At 41.5% G+C, this 23,652-nt stretch overlaps 1 protein-coding gene across 2 annotated transcripts in view; it reads left to right on the top strand.

Moving 5' to 3' along the window:
• The first annotated feature begins 1,809 nt into the window (after positions 1–1,809).
• The window catches only part of TBC1D8B (TBC1 domain family member 8B), a 28,750-nt gene continuing 6,907 nt past the window's right edge, over positions 1,810–23,652 (top strand). The window contains exons 1-13 of one of the 2 annotated variants that reach the window (XM_027645214.1): positions 1,810–2,016; positions 7,973–8,083; positions 10,938–11,056; positions 11,669–11,894; positions 12,833–13,073; positions 14,544–14,751; positions 16,149–16,316; positions 16,801–16,947; positions 18,088–18,238; positions 19,562–19,776; positions 20,223–20,340; positions 21,051–21,336; positions 21,987–22,116. In XM_027645214.1, the coding sequence (XP_027501015.1) occupies positions 1,887–2,016; positions 7,973–8,083; positions 10,938–11,056; positions 11,669–11,894; positions 12,833–13,073; positions 14,544–14,751; positions 16,149–16,316; positions 16,801–16,947; positions 18,088–18,238; positions 19,562–19,776; positions 20,223–20,340; positions 21,051–21,336; positions 21,987–22,116 (2,250 nt within the window). In that variant the 5' untranslated portion in view covers positions 1,810–1,886. Of the gene's footprint in view, positions 2,017–7,972; positions 8,084–10,937; positions 11,057–11,668; positions 11,895–12,832; positions 13,074–14,543; positions 14,752–16,148; positions 16,317–16,800; positions 16,948–18,087; positions 18,239–19,561; positions 19,777–20,222; positions 20,341–21,050; positions 21,337–21,986; positions 22,133–23,652 lie in introns of both variants that reach the window. The other variant, XM_027645215.1, reaches the window with a different exon arrangement.

Below are 23,652 nucleotides of genomic sequence, written 5' to 3' on the forward strand. Positions count from 1 at the left end.
AGGAAGTATAGTGCTTTCAAGTGTAAGCCTGCAGGGAGACATTTGGAGCTCCGTGGGACATAGTGAAGAGGTTGGAGAAGAACCAGCAAGAGCAGGGGCTCAGTGACAGGCAGACTGAGCAGCTGCATGGTTGTGATCCTGACTTTTTGGGGATTATGCTGTGCTGACCAGTGTCCATACAAAGCAAGTCCTGAGGTCATCCCACAGCCTTGGGAAGTCCTTGGCTGCCAGGTATGTATGGCAGAATAGTCCTAGCACCTGATTTTTTGAAACCAGGATGTGAGGGAACTACTCTTTAAATCTGCTCTTTTTGCTGGTGGATGAGTGGCTGGACATGATCCAGCAATGTGCACTTGGAGCTCAGAAAGCCAAATCTGTCCTGGGCTGCATCCAAAGCACTGTGGGCAGCAGGTCAAGGCAGGGGTTCTGCCCCTCTACTCTGCTCTGGTGAGACCCCACCTGGAGTGCTGCAGCCCTGGGATCTCCAGCACAGGAAGGACATTGACCTGCTGGAGGAGGAGGCCAGCAAGATGATTAGAGGGACAGAGCACCTCTCCTAGAAGGAAGGGCTGAAAAAACTGGTTCAGCCTGGCTTCAGGGTGACATAACTGGGGCCTTCCAGTACTTGAAGGGAGCCTACAAGAAAGGTGAAGAGGAACTTCTTAAAGGACAAGGGGGAATGGCTTTAAACTGACAGAGAGCAGATATACATTAGATACTAAGAAGAAACTCTTCTTGGTGAGGGTGGTGAGGCACTGGCACAGGTTGCCCAGAGAAGCTGTGGATGCCCCATCCCTGGAAGTGTTTGGGACCAGGCTGGATGGGGCTCTGAGCAACTTGGTCTACTGGGAGGTGTCCCTGCCCATGGCAGGGGGTTTGGAACTGGATGATCTTTAAGGTCCCTTCTACTCTAAACCATTTTATGATGATTCAGTGAAATCAAGAGAAGACACCAATACAGAGGACTGTAGTAAGAGCTGATATGCAAGTGCAGTCCTGACGAGTATGAAAGCCACTGTCTTGTTCCTTAACATGATAAATTGATTTATTCTAGTGCAGAACAACTGGTAAAGTCAGTCTGCAGATAATCTGAAGAGCCAGTCGCTGAGGACAAATGCTGAAAAGTCTTGCAGGCAAATCATGAAAACACTGAGACCACGAGTCAAGCTGCTGTTAAGGCAAATTAGCATTGAATTGTGCTGTGTGATGGAAGCAGTGAGGCAGATTGTCGTTATGTAATGTGGAAGGTAAACAGGCAACGCCGACCATATGTCTGCTCCTGGAGCTGGGGGGTCTGGGGTGCCGTGCTGGGTGGTGCTCACAGATCCCTGCCGGCTGCGGGTTTTCCCCGTTTCTCTCCTTGCCCCAGCCTCCGCGGCAGCGCAAGGCTGAGCGCTGCCAGGAACACACACCTGGGAGCCAAACACCGCCCGTGGTGACGTCTGTCTGTCTGTCCGTCCTGCGGGCTGGGCCAGAACTGAACACGGGACTTGTGCCACGGGCAGAGCGGCCACAGCAACCTCCGCCCCGCCCGGGGCAGGAGCAGGGGAGGGGCCGTGTGCGGGAGCGGCACAAGAGCTTCTCCCTACGCCCGGGGCACAGCAGTGCCGGGACCCCCCGATCCCCAGCGGGCCGTGGGGGCTGCGAGCGGGGCCCCCCCGCACCGGCAGTGCCGCCACGCGTCCCCGGCCGCGCAGGGCCCGACGGGAGCTGTAGTCCTGAGGCAGCAGCGCTGAGAAGCCCTTTCGGCGGCGAGGACTACAGCTCCCATCGTGCCTGGGGGCGGCCCCCTCCCACAGCCCCCCCCGGTCTCCCCTGCCTGGCACCGCAGCTGCGAGCGCGGAGCGGGGCCGGGGCCGGGGAGAAGCGCCGTGAGGGGCTGCGCGATGTGGCTGAAGCCCGAGGAGGTGCTGCTGAAAAATGCCCTCAAGCTGTGGGTGCAGGAGCGCTCCAACCAGTACTTCGTGCTGCAGAGGCGGCGGGGCTACGGCGAGGAGGGCGGAGGCGGGCTGGCAGGTACTGCCAGGGGCAGGGCTGGGGCGGGAGGAGGGCGGTCTGCCGGCCCCGGGACCCCCGGCCAGCGGGGCAGGCAGGGCGCCCGTCCGAGTTCGAGAGTCCTGGAGCTTCGTGGGTTTCTCCCGGGGCTCTTCTGTCCCTCCTTTCGGCCCCAGGTGCAGCAGAGCCCGGCGGGGACGGGCACCGGGCAGGGCCGGGGCTCCGAGCAGCCTCTGCCCCAGCGCAGCCCCGCGCCGCTCCACGGGCAGCTCGGTGGAAGGGGACACGGCTGGAGAAGGACGGATCGGGCTTGCTTTGGCAAAATGCTCATTTCTAAAGCCCTTTTCCTGTGTGCATCTGGGGCTGCTTGAGATGAGCTCCTGCTCAGGCATTTCTGGTCTCTTATTTTAAAAGCAAAGATTGTGATTTGATGGAGCTTGTTGGAAAGGGTGGGTCAGGAAAGTGACAGGGCATTGACCACTGTATAATAAACTTTATTCCACGAGAACTTCGAGGTATGGAGCCGAGTTTCCAATTCTTGTCTGTTTGTATCTTTGGGCACTGCAGGGGCCCCAGCTACTGCTGAGACCTCGGTGTCGGTGGTGGTGACTATTCTGACTAGAACCGACTCCTTCATAGTCTGGTGGTGTCTGCCATTGACCCCGTCAAGGAGAAAAGAGCTGCAGGGAATCAGCCCAAAATTTTTCTGCGGTGGGATGTGGTTCTCGAGTGTTTTGCATCTCTCGAGGCTCTCTCTAATTGTGTCATCCTAAAGCAAGCTATGTTAAACATGAGACATGTTGTCCCGTGGAAACATTTATCAGTTCTGCTGGATGAAACCACAAAGTCCAAACTTCTGGCTGATGACATTCAGATGTAGAAATGGCCCTCACAGCTGGAGGTGGGACGTTCTTCACTGGCATCTGAACCACTGGCAGGGCGCATGGAATGTGTGAAAAGAAAGCATCCCAAAACCTGAGGTTGTCTTCTTGGCATATAATAGTATTATAGATAGATAGCTAATGTCAGGCTTTGGCTTAGGACCAAGGATGATATATTGCAGGCTTGGAAGTCTTGTGAGGATCAGGCTCGATGGCCTCTTCTCTGCCTTGATATATTTGGAAGCCAAGGAAATGGATTTGGTATGAAGGTTGTCTTTTTGTTTGATAAAATTCATTTAAGGACTGTAATTGAAATGAAACAACGAAAACTGGAAATAGTTGTTCACCTGAAAACCTCTTCATAGGCTCACAGCTGGCAGACAGCTGGGCCTTCCTGGTGCCCTTTGGATTTTGGTGAAGGTGAGGCTTCTATCACTGCTCTCCTATCCTTGATGGCTCTTCATAGTGTGGGAAAACAATTGGATGGGGTAGTTGCTGTACTGTGCTTTTTTTTTGTGTTGACATTGCATGTTTTATTGCTCTAGCTTTTCTTATAGACTCTCAATAGATTTAATCTGAGCAAGTTAAGTTTTTCACTGGACAGAAACCAAAAGAGTGAGGTATTCTTAAGATTAACAGGACAGTTGGATAAAAATGCAGTTACATTTGTGTTTGCAGGTTTTGAAATATTCAAACTTGCTAGATATAAGCCAGCATGATTTGCTATGCCTAAGTTTAACTTGGTGTTGCTGTGTGTCACTCAAGAAAATTAGAGCTTCCTTTAGGAAAAAGAAAAACACAGCTGTTGTCTAAGGAACTCATCACAAATGTACCAGTAAAATCTTGCTGTCCTGAAGAGCATTTTGCAGCTGGTGAGACAAGGCTGGAGGTGACTGGCAGCACTGAGGGAGTGGGGGGTTATGAGTGAAGGAGGCAGGCAGCAGTGCAAGACTGTTGTGAGGGAAGAGAGGTGCAATGCCTCAAGACAGGAATGGGGAGAAGGATGGGCAGTGCTGCAAGGTTTGAATAGCAGTAATGGGGACTGACTGGGGAGGCAGCAGCAAAAGATTTGCAAAAATGCAGGGATGCACTTGGCTAGACAGGCTTTAAGGAGGGGAGATTTGAGTTTTGAGGAAGTAGACAGTACCTGGAGAAAGGTACAGACCAAGGAGCAAAAGATAAATGACAGCAGAGACACTTACCTGAAGGAAGGCAGGGAATTCTGGTGCAGCCCTAGGTGTAGAATGAAGGCTGCAGTTGGATTTGTTTGGTTGACCCCTTTGGACTGACAGTTACAGCAGGGCCAGTTTGTAATCTGTAGGTGATACAGGGAGCTGTTGTGGCCTGTGTGCACACCCAGCACAGTGCTGAGTTGGCTCCTGTGGGTAACACTGAACAGTAACACCTTGTACTGGTTGTGCTCAGCCTCAGCTCTCTTCCTGCAGATGTGCACCTGCTTAACTTTACATTTCATTGTCTTTCCATTTTAGACCTCCCCTAAGGATACAGGTGCTGTAACCTGTCTGACTGGTTCTCCACTGGATAATTATCATATGATGGGCTGTCCCAAAGTGTGGCTGTGTGTCTGGCAGTGCAACTGTGTGACTGTGTCCTCTGCTTGTTCTGCCTTCTGCAGGGCCACTCTGGGAGAGGTGCTCAGGTTTTCCAGAGTGTGTGGCAAAGAATACAGTCATGAATGCATGTGCTGTAACCAAAGTCTAGTGAGATTAAGCATGCTGGCCACAAAGCTCTTGGTTTGGTTCTAGTGTAGGCAGGACCTTGATTAGGAGATGGGTATTTCAGGAGTAATGATGTGAATGAGCATTTGGTGTCATAAAATTGCAGTCTTTTACTGCAATGTGAGCAAACAAATTGTTTTCTGCTTCCACAGTTTCAATTTGCCTCTTTCTGCTTGAGAAAGACAAGTAAAATGCAACTGTGAGAGCAGAAAAACTTAAAAGTGATATATATTGATGGAACTAGTCTTCCATGCTTGTTGCATGTGCTGTGCTTAGAAAGGTAGGGAAAACCCTTGATTTTTACTTTAATTAATTACTGACCTCAAAGGCACTGTTATTCATTAGAGGAGAGACCAGGCCTGTGCTAACTTTGCTTCAGAAGAACAGTGCTCTTTTAAAAAAAAGACAGAAGCATGTTTGCTTCTGATTCTTCATCAGTAAAAGGAAACTGATATTAGTGTTTGCATTACACTACTCCCACAAAGGATAGGAAGGAATCAAATTGCTGTAAATAAAGCAGACCCTTAGCAATAAAAAAGCTGTAACTGATGCTATTTCAGGAGAAAGAAATCTTTGAGATTGTGGGTTGAAAAGGACCCCAAACTCTGCCAGTATTAGTACTCTCTGGGTGTACTTGGTGAAATAAATATTGAAGAACAAAGTGGTGTTACTTCCAAATGGCAAAATGCTGGGCAGTTATTGATGTGTAACATACTGACTTTATTGCCCTAACTTACCACCACTGAGAGCAAAATTCATTGCTAATATGTTTTTGGGGCATGTCTCTGAGCTAATGTTGGTATTTTGCTAACCAAGGCTTTTATAAACTCCTGTGAAGAACACATCTGTATTTCAAACCTATTCTGAATCCCCTCTATTTTTTTTTTCTAGGGTATTTTACCCCTTTTACTGAAGTATCTAAGATATTTCCTGGTAGTTTTACTCAGGCAGCTGTGAAACTGGAAATGTTTTCTGAAAGCAGAACCCTTTCTCCATAAATGTGTGTCACCTTCTGTAGGTACAGCTGAAGTCATTCCCTGAGCAAGGCAGGAGGATGATTTAGGTGGAATCCCCAGGAGAGACTGTGGGGTCTCACTTTGAGCAGAGATGAAAGTAGGTGACCCTCTGTAGGTTGTCCCTAAAATTGGTTCCCTTTGGGAAATAGCAATCCAACAGAGTGCTTTCTGAGAATCCCCCAAGAACTTGAGGGTACAGAAACCCTGACTAATAATAAAGTATTCCAAACATTGGCAGCTCATGGAGCACTTTCAGGACTAGGGTAAGAAGGTGAGTGATTCTTGCATGTTCCTCACAGTCGTGCCAGTGACCATAGCCGTGGAATTAGTTTGTACTGTCCTAAGGGAGTGTTGATTGGCTTAAGCACAAACCTGTAGTCCAAGATACCATTCCTGGACACAGCAGCACTGACTGGTGGGACTGCTGAAGTGACCTGGTACAGTTTAGTGTGTCTAAAATCTAATGTCCTTCCAAGCAGGTGGAAGCTGTGATGGCATTTTGAGGAGTGCTGCTTTCTAGTGTGCTGTGGTAACCCTTGGCTCAAGCCGAGTTGCATTAGCCTTATAAATGCTCAATAATGTTCTTGCACTGTATATTATAACAGAAAATGTTATTAGGAGAATTGTGAATGAAATAATGCTGAAGCAAAGCCAACTTTGAGATCAACTCAGTGTCATGACTCATTCAGTAAGCCAAAGCTCTTTAAACAGACATAAGTGTTGTTACTTATTCAATGTCTTTCTTCCGTCAGGAACTACAAAATAATTTTACTTTCCAACAGCAACTTTCAATCTATGAATTGCAGAGAGAGCAGAGAGTGTTTTTGTTTGATGTAAAGTACTGGTCTGTTTTGGTTTGTTGTTGTTTTTGTTTCTTTGTTTGGGTTTGTGTGTGTGTTTTTTGTATTTATTTACTTCCATGTTTTTGAAGAGAAGCAAAAGCATTCTGGAACTTGAATAATCACAGTAAGATAGTCCCACAGGCTCTATGCCGAAGGTGTATCCTTAGGAAATGCATGCTCTGAGGATGAGTGTCTAGACGTCTCAATTTTGCCATATTTTACTTTCTTGTATTCTTTTACAGTTACTATTTTTCAGAATTCGAGAGGGGTTAATGGAAAGAAAGTGGAACACAAAGTACAAGAAGCCAACCTAAAATTTCTGAAATAACTTTTCAGGGATGCATTTGAAATTGTCTAAATCTAGTGCTTCTATAGTATATTAAAAGCCAGAACCAAAAGATCATTTTCCATTAAACAGGGAAGAGTATTTAAAGATTTAAAGGTTCTGTAAGGGGTATATTAACTTTACATGCCAGCTCTCTCCCCAGATAGCACTTTGGGGGAATACCTTGCATCCGTGACCTCAGCAGATTTGTGGAACAGACTTTACAGCATCTCTGGGTAGTTGTATCTTGCTTTTTTGGGTAATGTCATCTCTTGTTTTGCTGTTCTTTGGTAGGAGAATAAGAGCCTTGTGTGCTTGCTTCATTAGCTTTGCTTCAGTTGAACTTTCTGATTCTGTGACCATGCTAGAAGGGTGCAAACACAGGAAATACAGGAAAGAAGCATAAGATCCTGTTGCTTGTATTTTTGTTTGTGTTGTAACAAGAAAAGGTTTTATTGTGCATCAGGAACTAAAAACTTGTGTTTTTTTCTTCAGCATGGATTTTTCTTTTAGAATTCCCTGATTCTTAGATTTTAAAGGAACTGTTAAGATATCTGGGCTAATATTTTTATTACTGTGCAGCGAGAGAGTTTGCTGGCCAATATAAAATACACACTAATTTTCCCAGGAAAAATTTTACTCCCAGTTCTGGAGAGATGAAATTATCTCCTTAATGAAATTAGTGTATTGTGTTCTGTATTCTGTTTAATGGAAGCTAATTCAACACTTAGTGGCAGGGAGGTGACATAGCCAATTACGGTCTTCCAAGGGCTCTTTCCTGTGACTGGAAAACAGAACAACAGTCAATGACTAATTAAGAGATTGTTCAATGACTGCTTGTGCTCACTGAAGGCTGGGAGCTGCTGCCCTGTTACGTTTCCAGTTGTCCCCTGGTTTCCCACACTGCATGGCTGTCTCTTCCATGGGGTCATATCAAAAAACTTCTTCACCCTCATTGTGTGTCTGTAATGGCTTTTACTGGATCTAAACATGATCACCTCCCAAAGAAGTTCCTCTGGGAGTATTTTGTGCTCAGTTGTGCTTTGTGTTTTCTCAGAGTTCAATAGTCCTCACTTGGGCAGCATTCCTGTTCCTTAAGAAAAGAGACAGAGGGGAGTGTACATTTCCAAACTTCAGTTTCACTGTGCTGTGTACGTTTTCTTGAACCCAACAGGTCTTCTCGTGGGAACATTAGATGCAGTGCTGGACTCTACATCAAAAGTGGCCCCGTTTCGCATCCTGCACCAGACTCCAGACTCTCAGGTCTACTGGTCCATCGCGTGCGGTACGTCCTGGGCTTACACAGGGAAAAAAAGGAGGGTGCAAAGTATGGGGTCCATTTTTGGATTAGTCCTCTTTTATCATTATTCATTCTCATCACCTCTAATTGTTTTAAAATCATTTGTGAACCTGAGATTGACAGCAGTGGTTCCAGCTGTTCGGAGTAGGTCTCTGGGCTCTTCCTATTACACCTTCTGATCTCCTGCCTTCTGCAGGGGTCCATCAGGTACCAAGGCCTTTGGGTGCTCATTGAGTGACAGAGGCACAGTCTTTTCTTCTGTAAGCTGCAGGTATAACTTGACACAGTTCAGGATGGACTCCTAAGGGTCAACTTATCCTGAAGTGTGCTGTAGATAGGAATAACAGTAGCTGCTTATCCTAATACTTTTATCTGGTTTGTCTTTGCATGTTAAAACAAGCCAGGTTCCCAGTCATGGTCAGAGCTGAATTATTCCTCATATCTGTTGCTCTCATAGTATAAAAGGTTCTCTCTCTTTCTCGTGTTGTGTTATTAATCAGTAGGAATAGGAAAGTAAATTAACCTTAAGGGTAGAGTATGTGGTTTTTTCCTAGACCATGTTTTTTGATAGAGTGGCAGACAGGGTTTATTTTGTTGTGTTTTTTGAGGGAGGGGTTGGTTGGTTGTTTTGGTTTCTTTTTTTTTTTAAGTTTTTTATTTTCACTTTAAGTTTTGTAGCTTCTCCTGAAAATGAAGTCTTAATCGCTTTATACAGGCTACTTAATTACTGGGTGTCCAAAGAGGCCTCCATCCCCAAAGCTGAGAGGAGCCTGTTATTCTTTGCATGCATCATTGTTTTTTCTTCTGAGGCACAGTCTTGTCTTCATATTGAAATCAATTAATATTGTCATCTGGTTTAATGCTAAAGAGTCATTGTTGTGGAATTAATCTATTTCTTAGTTTTTTTGAAAACTCTGAATGCATCTATAGTACAGGGAAAGAGAATCATGTATTTTAGTTAATTTTCCTTGCTTTGATGTATTTTAATTAATAGTGTTCTTTAAGGAAGCAGGACTCCATCTAGACTTCTCTGGGCTCTCAGCCTTCCTTTTTGTTGCCTGTGGCAAAAGATGAGCTTTTCAGGAAATCTACCATTTTGCAAACACACCTGCACGAGTAATTGCCCCAGGAACTGTTACACTGTTGTTACATTGGCTTTTGCAGTTCTCTCTTTATTAGGAATTTGCAGTGCATCACCTTAAATGAAAACTTGTGCCTCTTGCTGTCTTCTCTATGCAGTTAGCTGTTTTGGAAATACAGATTTGTTCTTGTAGCTTTAATTTGATGTAATTTGTTGCATGTCACTTGAAAAGGGCAGCCTTATAAAGTGGATGGAATTTGAACAGTCTGTGAATTGGCAGTAAATACATTTCAGGACCACTTCTGACATCATCAGAACTGGTGGTGACAGGCTGTCTAAAAGGTACTTGGATACATCTGTTGGAAGTATACCCTGGGGAATCCTACTGCCATCAGGTCAGCCCTTGGGAAAATACAAAGGATAGTCTTCATTTTAGGGCTAAATTTATATAAATTCTATGCTGCACAAACATAATTTACACCAAAAGGCTACATATGTAGTTGTACTTTTTACTAGAAAACAGTTTGTTCCCGTGAAGAAATTGATGGGATGACACTTTGTTCTTGCTTTATATATTAAGGGTCTGAAACAGTGCTCCTAAACCATTTAAACAATTTTTAAACAGTTTCATCTTTACTGTTTCCCTTCTGTGCTTCTGATTTACACTGTGACTCAAATAATTGGTCTACATGTGTAGTCTGAGAAAAAGAATTACTTTTGCTCTTTAATTGCTATGTTAATTACTCTTGATATAATTTTTTAAGTGATGTTGCAAATCTACCCAGTGTAATACAGTCTGACTATTTAACTGTATTTAGGGCAATTTCTGTTCATTCCCAAGGCTGCTTTAATTAATTCTGTGGAGTCAGTTGAAAGTTTTTTAATTAGCCTTTACAAAGTAAGCTGAGAAAAAAGCAGTTGTTAAAGGTGTGTTCTTGCTTGGGGGTACTGGAAGTATGTAATTACACTGACTGATTTGATTTGTGAGCATTCTTCTAGAGGATGGAGCTGCCAATTAATTTATATTCTAGAATGCCTTTATTCAAACCTATATGAATTCTCTCTCTCTCTCTTTCCCTCTCCCTGTCCCCCAGCATGTGCTGGGGAGTCACCTGCCTTTAAAGCACTAACTCAGTAGTGAATTTGCTGGAACTCTACTGTTTCACTCGTGTCATCTCAATCTTTGCTGCCTCCTGGTGATGTTTGCTTTATGTCCTCACATGTTAGAAGGGGGTTTGCACAGCAGGTCCCAGTCTTGGAGTTCTGCTTTGGAAGCTGTTATGGGCCAGTGATCAAAGAGCTGAGGATATCAAAGGCCTAGATTTCATTTTCTTCTGAGCCTCATGTGTTTGGTCTCACATTTCCCACATTCTAGACTATTAGAGTGGGAGTGTTGTGGCAATGCTGAGTCTGTGCTGGGGAGGTGCTGCAGAGAGGAAGGAACTGTCAGTCCAAGTCAGGCTTTAGCACCGAGCCCACACAATGCTGACAAAGCTGTGATGCTTCTGGATCTAAAGGCCAGAAATAGAGCTGCATAAAGGGCTTGAAAGATAAAACCACAGCATTGCACATGTTTAATGTACACTGAGTACCTTTGCAGTGTACACAAGAGGTAACAAGAAATTTGAGACTTATGATTTGGACTTGTGTAACTAAAGTACTCTGCAAATCAGGAATTTGCTAAGTATTCTCTTGATTAATACTTTTAGTGAAAGTCTCTTCTGATTTTAAGCAATACTAACTTTCTCTTTTAATCAGGATCCAGCAGAGAAGAAATAACAGAACACTGGGAGTGGTTAGAACACAATGTTATGAAGACTTTATCTGTGTTTGATTCAAATGAAGATATTACGAGCTTTGTCCAGGGAAAGATAAGAGTAAGTAACAGGCACATGACTAAGCTAAGTATTTTTTTCCTCTAACTATACATGCATAATATGTCCTCTGTAGAATATCCAAGTACAGTATTGTAATGCTGCCTAATTCTGGTTGAATAATATGTGACTGTTAACTTCAACACACTCCATTGTTCATGTTTCTCTGCCCTACAAGGTTGTTTGACATAAACTTCTCTTGGTAAATGATCAGTGCCTTTAGACAGTGGTCTAAAACTGTTGATAAATTATTTCATCATAATTTTAACAGTGCCTGGGAAGTGTATGGTCTCTCTTTGTGAAAGTGCAACAGTTTACTCTGTATATGCTAAATATTTAACCCAGAAACTCTTGGGATTAAGTGAGGAAAATATGTTTGTTTCAGAAGAGGAGACCCAGGAATGTGTGTCTTGCCTTAGTTGTGTGGGAAGCTTGGTGGATGAGTTTGAAATAGCACATTTGATTTGTGACCTGTGTTTTGATCCTCAGACTATTCTTCCTGTTGTGAAACTTACTTTCCTCTTCAGAGAATGCTGTTTTGTGTGTAGGCAGGTGCATATATGACACCCACTCACATAGATGCATATATAAACTAACAGGATTTTTTTGTTTTAGGGTTTGATTGCTGAAGAAGGAAAAAGTTCTTTTGTAAAAGAAGATGATCCTGAGAAGTTTCGTGAAGGTCTTATGAAGTTTGAGAAGTGTTTTGGATTGCCAGAGCAGGAGAAGTTGATAACTTATTACTCGTGCAGTTACTGGAAGGGCAGAGTGCCCTGTCAAGGATGGCTTTATCTTAGTACCAACTTCCTTAGCTTTTACTCATTTTTGCTTGGAGCAGAAGGTAAGTTAGTCTGGATGCTAAGCCTAGTCCCTTCATGCTTTACTGCTGTCTTTCAGATTAAGAAGAATTTTTCCCAAGGGAGCTATTTTGCCATGTGAGCAGATGTCTACACAGGAGAGAAAAAACTGCCAACATAACATAATTTATGGAAATGAATACATTTGTGTAACTTACTACACAATATTCATTAGTTTGCTTCCTCCATACAAACTTCAGAAAGAAGACAGACAGTTGCAGTTGACTGTAGCTAAAAGCTGTCCCTCATCTTTAGTTCATGTGCATTATTAACTCAGTCTGTGAGGATTACAGTTATGTCTTCACACACAGGCTTAATTTGTCACATGGGTGCACTACACATTGGTGATAATTGCACATACCTTTTTTTTTCCTGTTTTCAAACATTAGCTTGAAATGCCCAAACAAATGCCTCAAATAGTGTGAACTGTAACTGTATTTATGTGAAAAATGGAAAGCATGAAAAAAAGAGGATGCTTTCAAAGCTAGTTTTTATCTGTACTGGGAAATGCCATAGCTAATGGTCACAATTCCTCTGCATGCCAATACATGGTTGATTTAATTTAAGCAGCCCTGTTGGTGAGCTGTTGAAGGGGTTTGGCTCATATGATGGTGTGTGTTTGCCATTTGTAGTTTCACATAGGAGCAAAGAAAAGGTGGTGTAAGCTTGTGTTGTCATACATGGTGTGTCTTTTAAGGTTTTTCTTTCTATAAAACTCTTTCTTATCGAATTATGTTTTAGGAAATGTGAGGAGAATGGGTTTTATGCTTGTTAGTTTGTAACCCTTTCCAAGTGTGCTATCATTTAACTATGTTGCTTAATTATAATTTATTAGTGCTGCTGACTACTGCTTTGCTTTTTTTAATACAAGGGTAGTAGCTGCTGAGAAGTGACTCATATCTCCTTATATTTGTATTTTCAGTAAAACTTATTATCTCCTGGGATGAAATATCAAGACTTGAGAAGACTTCCAATGTGATTCTGACAGAGAGCATTCATGTATGCTCCCGTGGGGAAGATCATTATTTTTCCATGTTTTTGCACATTAGTGAAACATTCCTTCTTATGGAGCAGCTGGCAAACTATGCTGTTAGGAGACTTTTTGACAAGGAAACATTTGAGAATGATCTAGTCCTTCATGACCCTCTGCAAATCACCAAGAGGTAATTTATTACTTAGAGTTTCTCTGCTCAGGGCCCAGTACTTGTTTAGGCAAAGGAGAAGAGAATCCTTGTCTCCAGGAGATCTGTAAATGTCAGCAAAGGTGGTGTTCTCTTAACCAAGTGTCTCATTAAAATGTAGGACCAAAGCCATGTGAGGCATTGTAATTTATTGTTACTTTGCAGGATCCAAAGTCTGTATGAAGACAGCAGGTGATCAAACCTTGAGAGCTGTTCTTCCAACTATAATTTTTATAGTAGTTTGAATTTTGAAAAGATGTTCTTGCAGCATTTAGAATTAGAAAATTCAAAATGGAGCTATACCGTCTCCAGAGAGACCTGATGAGGAAGGATAAGGTGGAGAAGAAATCATTTAATAAACATGTAAATGATAACTGCATGGCTTTTCTGCCCCTGGAGGTGGGTGATAAAACTGATGAGTTGCAGGTGGATTCATGGCTTTCCTTATTTGCAAGAGCATTTTGGGCTGTAGGAAACCCGTGAATGTAAGTAAGCTGATGGTCAGGGTCCTTCCTTCTCGAGAAAGGTGTGTAATTATTCCTTGTAGTAATTTTATGGTTTCTTTTCAGTTCTGGTTTCTGTTGAAGAAAATACTGCCTTTTCTCAAAGAGCTGTTCAAATTCTCGCTCAAATGTTCTGGGTTTGATCTGTGGACCACACTATTTATTGTGAAAAGTAACCAGGAAAAGAAAGTCTGTTGTTAGGTGATTTTAAGTCACGTAAAGGGACTAAATTAGAAAATGGAAGGGGACTCTGTTGGAAAAATGTTACCTATCTGCAATTTAGAAATTATGATAAAGCATTTTTCTAAGAAATGTTTCTACTTAAAGCTGCATGCACCCATGACTTAAGAAAAAAAAAAGCTATTTTGGTTTATAATACACAAGTAATAAAGCCTGGTTTAGTTTATATTTCCTGGGTAATTGATCTCTAAATTTGGTAGCAGTGCTGGAGAGGGATGTTGCTCTACAACCAAAACATTGTTTCTGGCTGCAGTTATCTGTAGAGAATTAGGGTATCGCAGATGTTTACAACATGTGCTGCATTTCTACCTAATTAACCCTCTGTCAAGCCAAAACTTGTTTTAAAGAGATTACTCTGATGTGTGGAGAGATAGAGCAGATTAGCCTATTAGTATCTTCTTCTGCACTACCTATAGGCCCTGATTCAGCACAGTGCTTTACTGTGGAAGGACATGATTGAATTTATTCCTGTTCAGTGACGTATTTAAGTATTTTGTTAAGTGGCTGTACAGGTAGATGTGGTCCAACCCTTTGTTGCCTCTTTCAGCAAAACATTGAACCCTCCAGACTGACCCCATGGATTATGGGAAAGCATGATGTTTTAGTATCTTTTCCCAAGATATTTTTTACTTTTGTATTTGTGAAGGCATTTAAAACTCATTTAATTTTTCTTTTCTCTTTCCTGCCGTTCTGTTTTGTTTTAATCCAGAGGCCTAGAGAGCCGTGCCCACAGTGAGCAGTTTACTGCATTCTTCAGGCTACCTAAAGAAGAGACCTTGAAGGAAGTTCATGAGTGCTTCTTATGGGTTCCTTTCATTCATTACAATACTCATGGAAAAATGTGCATTTCAGAAAACTACATCTGCTTTGCTAGCCAGGATGGCAGCCTGTGCAGTGTAATCATTCCACTAAGAGAGGTAATGTGAACTGCAAGTCTGCCAGTTACACCGGCAGTTTTGCTGGGCACAGAATCCAAATTTTTTAATACTTTAAAAAAAATTACTTAGTTCTTGAAGTTGAGTTAATGAGAGATAAATTAATTCTTGAGATAAAAAGTAAAGAATTGTAGAGGGTAGAGGATCTTGAAGATTAATAATCACTGTGCTGTGTTTCTTGGCTCAGTAGTGCAGTTCTTTTTGCAGCAGTTGAGCAGTGCTGTCTCTTCAAAAGTCAGTAGGAAAATCCAGCTGTCAAGTGAGCAAGTAGCAATGCCATTACAGCTGATAGTCTCACCAGCCTGAATAAGGACCATATAGTGAAGGACACAGCATTGGTATTTCTATAGAGTACTATAGCAGACTGCAGAATGACTTGGGAGAAAAAAACCAAACAACTCTCCATCACTGTCTTGACTTCATGTGGTCTGGGGCAGTGGCCCATTTCAGTCTTCCACTGTTAAAAGCTTTTCATCAACATCCAGATTACAATAGCCTACAAATTAACCAGGTTCTATAATTGCTCTGTAATTGCTTTACATGCTCTGTGCACACACTGCCTGACATAAAACACCTGAAATAGAGGGTGAGCTGTACTAATTTCAGCAACACTTCGTGTTTCCCACCTAGATAAAGCAATTTTTTTGATTATCTGTAAATAGTCCTGCAAACAATAAAGACTTTCATAAGCTGTGAAAAACAAGAAGAGGCTGCTTTAGAGGAGCTGACTCTAAATTTATTCTTGTGGACTGTCAGTCCCTCACTGTTTGTTCTACAGTACTGCAGAGTTACCTCATTTCAGTGGTTTTCCATGCTTTACCTTTAACAATGTGAATGCATCAGCGATGCCAGTCAGCCTAGATCTTCATGATTGTCATACTTGTACTTGCATGATTAAAGTGTATTAACTGCTCTAATCTGTGACTGTTCCATCATGGCAATTAAAGTCAGCTCCTGCTGTCATGTGTTATGACAGCTGTCTTTGACAGGGTATTCCCAGCAGAAATTCAGTCTTGTAAAACTTGTTTCATTTGATTACTTGCAAAAGTCATGTTTTGTCTGCTTTTGGAGGGTAGAAAAAAGGCAACAGCTTCAGCAGGTGTAAGGAGACAAGATTTTCAAACTGAGAACTCGCAACTGGGAAAACCTTTTTTAAGATTTCTAGTACTCTGACAAAAATCTATTGCATAATTCTTAGTACCTTGTGCTAAAATAGCTCCAGGCCACTAACCTTTCAACTTGAAACTTGTGTTACTAATCTGTTTGTGTGGTGCTTCATACCTACTGTTTCGTTTACATGTGTATTTTTAACTAGTTTGCTCTTTTAGAAGTAAGCTGGTAAAATATCTTGCCTAATTTATGTGTCCTTGGTTCCGTAGGTCACAGGGGTGGATAAGGCAGATCCCGCCAGCAGAGGAGTCAGCATTAGTACCAAAGGAAAAACAGCTTTTCGTTTCACAGAGCTTAGAGATTTCGAACAGCTTGTGGCAAAGCTCAGAATGAAATGCAATGCAACTTCAAGTCCACAGCACATGATAACTACAGAGGTAACTGCTCTGCTAATTCTAATTTCTTAAAACCTGTTTCTAGGAATCAGGTGGTGTGGTCTTACTAAGAGTTTATGTATCATTGTCAGTGCTTTGCTGTGTAATGCAATATTCTTATAGTTAAGCCTGACTCTAGACACAAGATAATACAGTGTCTACTGTACCTCTAGATTTCATGTTGTCTAAATTTTTTTAATTTTCTCTTTTGAAAATACGTGTTCCCATCTCTTGCCTTCAGACCATTTACATTAAAACAAAATTCCACCAGTGTGATGTAAAATTACGTGTAGCTCTGTCAGTTTTTGTCAGCCTCTTATTTGACTGAGGAAGTTGAAGAATGATTGTAAGGTTGTTTCTAGATACAAAGAAGTCTGTATGTGTGGTTTCAGGCATGAAAAATAAGAAACCAATGACAACACATCCCTAAGAAGCATGATTTATTATATTTGCAGTATGTAACTACCACTGCTAAATTTTTTTCAAGGTTGCTGGTTCTGCCTCTGATCATACGAAGGATTTTGATGCAGGACCATCAAAGATGGGTCAGAGAGATAACAGCAAAACAGTTGGTACAGAAGCTTTAATGACTGTCTACCATCCTCAGGATGCTGAGAATCTTGACTCTAAAATGGTAAGGGATAAAATGGCCAACAGTTTGGGGAATCTCATTGCAAAGGACTGAGGTTTATCAAAATGTATTCCAGCAAGGCTGCTGATTTCCTCTGGGGCTTTGCCAGTCTTCTTTCATCTTCATTTTCTGTATTTGGAGTCCACAGGGTGCTTCTTCATGGCTCCATTCGATTTTCTACTCCTCTTGTGTAATAATGATGTGCCTTATCTTCATGGAGCTAATTTCTCCTGCTCTTCCACCCCTCAGGGAAGAGTTGGCTGTTTGTTTTATGATAGTGAGCATGTTTCATTTCTATCTGAATTGTCACGATACAAAGTCACTACAAACTCTTTGGGAGCAAGGAACATGTTATAAAAAATTGAATTAATTTCTTCCTTGCTTGATTCTTTTGCACTGCTGTCTAACAAAGTTATGCTCTGGAGAATGTTTATTTAATTGTTTTTGCTGTAAGACATCCAATTTTTGCTTCTCCATAGTGTATGCAAGAAGACAGATTTTATTTGAAAATAAGTCTTTCAGCAGAACTGGGTAAACTAAGATATGAATTTTTTTTTATATTAGAAATATCAGAAAATAAATGTCCTGTCCTTTGGCCAGGACAAAAGGGAGTCCAGATTTTAAAATTCTGCTTTTTATGGTATTTTGAGCAAAAGTGGACAAAATCTACTTTTCCTTTTTGGCAACTTAAATTGTTTTAACAATGTTAAATCTTAGTGCTGCATGCACAGAAATGTTCACCCTCTCTCAGCCCTGGAGCCTCTCATGAGCTGGAGCACCTTATCAACAGTTGCTTTACTTCAGAGAAATGTTTGTTTGACCTTACTGTGCTGTGGCAGTTGTTGGTTTGTGGCAGGATTAGATTTACCTTTTGTCCAATCTGGTGTAGACTTTCTTGTAATCATATACTTTAAAGAATAATAGGTCGTGTAGGGGATGGCATTTTATGCCAAACTTGTGCTATGCATAGGCTGGATTTTGCTCTGATTTGCTTCAGCATCATTTCACACATCAATACAGATGCTAACACTGTAATTTCCAGTTTATATAAATAAAACTGGGAGCAAAATTTACTTTTTTTCTCTGAAACCTGAGGAGAATCTACCAGTATATTTAATGCTTGTTGTCTTCTGCTTTTCACAGTTGAAAGAAAAAATGAAGGAACAGTCATGGAACATCCTCTTTGCCGAGCGGGGACATGGTGTCAGTATGTTTCGAACAAAGAAGACTCGAGATCTGGTTGTAAGAGGGATCCCAGAGGCCTTAAGAGGAGAGCTCTGGCTGCTCTTCTCAGGTATTGCATAACAAGTCTAATTGACTCTTTTTGGAACTGTACTGTATGGATGTTCTAGTTACTGACAATAGTCTAGTTATTGACTTCTAGTCTAACAAAAAGTGCTCTTACCTCTGGCATTTTGTCCAAATCTTTCTGAAGAAAGACATTTCAAAATCATGAACAAGAATTTGCTTATTTTACAACAAACTCCATTGAAACATAGTAATAGTAATACATGCTGTTCCAGGGAACAGTCAGTTTCAGCAAAGCTTCTTTACTTGCTAAAAAGAAAAGCATGTTTGTGGGACTGTGTTGTTTTGGTTTAAGCTTTCGGAGATGATAGTGTTACCAGACACACAGAAAATGTTTTCCTGGCAGAGAATTTGGCCCCAGTTACAAGCAGCTGTTTGCTATGTGCTTTTTCTTGGTTTAAAGAGTGAGATATACAGGAAGTGTGGATTGTCTTACACATATGAGATCTCTTCTCCAAGCTCTGAGTGTGCTTTTGTCACCTCCTTCTGTAGAACACACCTGTGTCAGAGCATGTAACTTGAGGAAATAGAGGCCCAGGGAATTAAGACCCTGCTCTGCAGCACTTCTGTTCCTGTTCATTGAAACACTCAGAAAAGCAGCAGCCACTGGATTGATCAGGGTCACACAGGAAGCCTGTGTCAGATTCAGAAAACAAACTGAAGATTTGGAGGAGCCACCCAGGACTTTATGTGCTAGCTGTGCTCACTGTGTGTTCTTGGGCAGAGCTTTCTCCTTTTCTAGAGGATCTGTTTATTGTAACAAATGCATTTTATCCTCCTCATTCAGCCTACTGTATGGTTGTTCCTTTTGAGCATGTGTGAACATGGATCTATCTTTGCCAGTGTTCTTTGAGGTTTACACAGGCATTTATACTCCTGTTACCAGCCCAATATCTCTGCCTTAGGAGGTGCTGACATAATTAGATAAATATTAGTCTTTTGCCTGGTTTTCCCAATCTGTTCTCAGCTCTACAAATGAAAAGGTATTGTGTTCCTCAGAAAAGTCGGGCAAAATTGTAGGTGAAAGAAAGCCCCCCTCCCCAAACAAACAAAAAAGTAAGTCAGAATCAACTTTATAATGGAAAGTAACTTAGATTTCCTCCAAGCCTTATTTTATTTAGCTTTTCTGTTTTCATTTCAGAGTAATTCCATTAATTTCAGTAGGATTGCTCTAATACATTACTACAGTAAAATCTGGAGATTCATGAGGTACCTCAGTAGTCACCAGAAGTTTTTATATAAATTGCAGACAATCACACAGTTGCTTTACTATTGTTCTCTAATACCATACAATCCTGTGTATTGGCAGGTGCTGTAAATGACATGGCATCCAACCCTGGTTATTACACTGAGTTGGTGGAAAAGTCCTTAGGAACGTGCACTTTGGCTACTGATGAAATAGAACGGGATTTGCGGCGCTCCTTACCCGAGCATCCTGCTTTTCAAAGTGACACAGGAATTTCTGCACTCAGGAGAGTTCTTACAGCTTATGCATACAGGAATCCTCAGATTGGATATTGTCAGGTACAGCAGTTTTGAGAGTCTTAGTGTTGGTTGTCTAAGTATTAGCTCATGATGGCAGTACAGTAGAACTGCATAAAATCAGTCATAGAAATGTGTAATTGTTTTTTACTCAATGGTTCACATACTTTGCTTATTTCATCTTGCTGTGTAACATGGGTTTTTACTTGTACTTGAATTTGTTGATAAATGCTGTCATGGCCACTTCATGTATGTGTTTGTGTTCTAACTAGCCATTTATCATTTAAAAATATTTTTACATAGTTCAAGTACTATGTTCTGTTTTTAATAATATAGAAGTAAAAGTCTTATACTGGATATGGCTGTAGGTTTCCCAGCACTATAAAAACGTGCTGCAAAGTGCTTTCAGAAAATTCTGACTAATGATAACAGTTGTGTTTTAGCCATCTTTCCTTGTAAATGTTTCCTTTCCTGTTTAAATGCTACAGGCAATGAATATTCTGACATCAGTGCTTCTGCTGTATGCTAAAGAGGAGGAAGCCTTCTGGCTTTTGGTTGCTGTGTGTGAAAGGATGCTCCCCGATTACTTCAATCGTCGAATCATTGGTAACATCCATCTGTCTTTTTATCTATCTAGAGTTGAATGTAAATGGTCATTCATTAAGAACAAATGTAAGGAATGAGATAAAGACTGACCAGTGGAGAGAAACTGTTGAATTTGGTTCAGTATTGTGGAGTAGGAAATGGAGGTTACAGAGAACATCCCATGGCTCCTCCTTAAATAAGAGTGGATGTGATTTTCAGATATTGTCATTACTCTAGGCATAACTACTCAGGAAGTAGTCAATTAGACTATTATACTGTTCTTTTGGAATTATAACTGCAATTCGTACTATTTATTTTAAACTCAGCCAGCTTAAATAAAGGAAAAAGAGAGTTACTCCAGCTCCAGACTTAGCCTTTGATCTCCTATGCAGTTCTTACAGGTGTATATATGCTGGAAGCACGTTGGATATGAAGTTTCTCTGTCATTGCAGAGAGGGTGTGCTGGCTGTCAGAGGAGCCACTGGAAGCAGCCATGCACTCACCGGAGTGCTAACACCCTTTAAGGATGCAGCAAGGCTCTGGACCATGCATGGAGTGCACAGCTTCCAGCTGAGGGAAGGGAGCCAGTGATTCCGTGCTGCTGGGCCTGTGTGTGCTTTTATAACAGAGCTGCTCTAGGACAGGGCCTTTATTTCTGGCTGGTGCTCTGAGTAAAGTGTACTTCTCTGTATTAAGATTTGGGTGGTGGTTTTGTTATCCTTTCCCTGCAGGTGCCTTGGTAGATCAGGCAGTGTTTGAGGAGCTCATCAGGGTTCACCTGCCTCAGTTGACAGACCACATGACGGACATGACTTTTTTCTCCTCGGTCTCTCTCTCCTGGTTCCTTACCCTTTTTATCAGTGTGTTGCCTATTGAAAGTGCAGTCAATGTGGTGGACTGTTTCTTCTATGATGGAATAAAGGCAATCTTGCAGCTGGGCCTCGCAGTGCTGGAATACAACATGGAGAAGTTGCTCACTTGTAAGGATGATGCGGAAGCAGTCACTGTTCTCAACAGGTATCAGTGTAACTGTTATTCTTTTGGGCTGGTAGCAGCTGCTGTAAGTGTGAGGCTTTTAAATGTTACATGTTTGTCTGGGATTTACAGAATCATTGAGAAAGATGTATATAAAAGACCATGCAGCTTGGTGTTTATTGTAAATTCTAGCCTCCCTGATGGATCTCTTTAGGCTGGTGATGCAGGTCTGCTAAGCAGGCGTGGATCAGGCATGTCTTTGGCTTTTGCATCTGGGGGAATTAAGATTGCCTCCTTCACAGTTCAGGACAAGCTTTTTTCTCTCTCCCAGTCATATAGTTTAACCCTGCTAGATAGATTAGAGAACCAGGGAAATGCCGAGTGGAAGGGACTTTGGCAAGAGTCTAGTTTAACTTCCCACTCCAAAAATGGTTGCTGCTCAGACTCGATCACATCAGCCAATACATCACTAATGTATTGACTAAAACCTCCCAAGGCTGGAACCTTCTCTGAGTGAGCAGTTCCCAAGTTTGTGTATCGTTGTTACTATTACAGCACATTTTTGCTACTGATTCTCATATTCTTTGCTATTTCCCATTCTCTGTACACTTTTTCTTCAGTAGATGCCAATGCTGTTGTTATCTGGTGATAAACTGGTTCCTGCTGATTTCTCATGTGTTTGCTTTGTGCAGATTTTTTGACAGTGTCACTAACAAAGACAGTCCTTTGCCTCCAGCTGTGCAGCAAGGCTCCAACCTCAGCGATACAAAGAGTGACCACCCCAAAGTGGACATCACTGATTTGATCCGAGAGTCAAATGAAGTATGTGTTCTTGTGGGTATGTTTTTGCATCCCATGCAGTGTTTGTTTCATGGGCAACTTTAAAAATACTGCAGCTGCATTGTACAAACTAGGGTAGAAAAATCTGCCTAGATTGGTAGAAAAGAGGCTCTGTATTTTGTTCAACCTCACTGAAAACCTTATAGGTTATGGGATAGGTTTGGTTTTGTGTTGTTTCGGGGTTTTAACTGCTTGGAATGTGCTTTCTAGTCTGTACTTTTTAGTCTCCTCCTGAATCTAGGAGTTCCCTGTATTCATCAGAGGTCATGTATTACCATCCCTCATTGACATTATTAGTATATATGTTAGTATATTATTGGTATATACAAATACCTTTGTATTTACTAATTTGAGACTGCACATTGCAGTCAGTGGTAACATTTGACATAACAATGTGTACAGGAAATTGTGTACTTGGGTAGTTTATTGTATGGGTTAGATGACCATTTAGAAATGTGTTGGGTGAAGAAGACCAGTCATGCTCTTTTAGCACTTTCTTTCAATTTGCAAGTTTGGTTTCTGCAATGTTAAGCTTTGGAGCTCTTAACTGGGGAGGAAATACATCTAGCTTCTATTTTTCCCCAGATTTTCATGAGGCATTTTTTCCCTTGGCGTGATTTCTGTCAGTGTTAATGTGTTTGTAGATAGGTTTCTGCTCAGCCCAGAGCTTCTGCTCGGAAGTGGAAGGAAGCCAAGATAAAAGATTTGTTCACATTTTTTTTCCTATTAACTGGTTTCTTTTATCTATATAATAATTTTTCTATTCTGATTCTCATTCATATGTTTCTAGTAAAAGATCTACAGTTCATTTCTTTTGAAAAAATGTCCTGACTGACTCACAAAAGATTAACTAACTATAATTTGTGTAATTTAGAAATTGTCTTTTTTGATTTTTTACTGAGAAGAAGGCATTGCTTTTAATGGGGTGAATAGTGTCAAGAATCAGAAATTCAATTTCACTTGAACTGCATTTTTAGCATTGGGCTAATCATATAAAAGTCTGTTCTGCTGTCAGTATTGTTTTACAAGAATGTTATACTGGAAAATCATGTATGGGAAACGCTTTAAGATTCTTGAAAGAAAAGTTGAAAACTATTCTGAGTCTTTCTTGTCATAGTGAGTTCTCAAAGTGAGGATGAATACTTGCAGATTGGAGACCAGAGATGGTAACTAATGAAGTGCTGTGTATTGCATTCAGAAGTGGAAGCTGAAGCTTTCACAGGCGTGGAATCATGACTGACAGACAAAGCAAAAGAAACTGCTTTTCTTCTTCCCCTGCATTTGCAGGCAAGGAACTGCACCAAAGCAATAGTCTCTGATTTGGTATGGCTTTTGAACAGTTTTGGGCAGAACTTTGAACCTGAATCTCCCAGTTCCAAGTTGGCAGCCCTGTTCTTAGGCCCATATCCCCATTTCTATCTCATAACCCCTTTTACAGATGCAAATTTTTATCTTCAGTGAAACTAGGTTTCTTCAGTGCTGGTAAGTGCCACAACCCCATGTTTGAGAACTGCTGAT

Source organism: Corapipo altera, unplaced genomic scaffold (genome assembly GCF_003945725.1).
Source record: "Corapipo altera isolate COAL_440 unplaced genomic scaffold, ASM394572v1 65, whole genome shotgun sequence".
NCBI lineage: Eukaryota > Metazoa > Chordata > Aves > Passeriformes > Pipridae > Corapipo > Corapipo altera.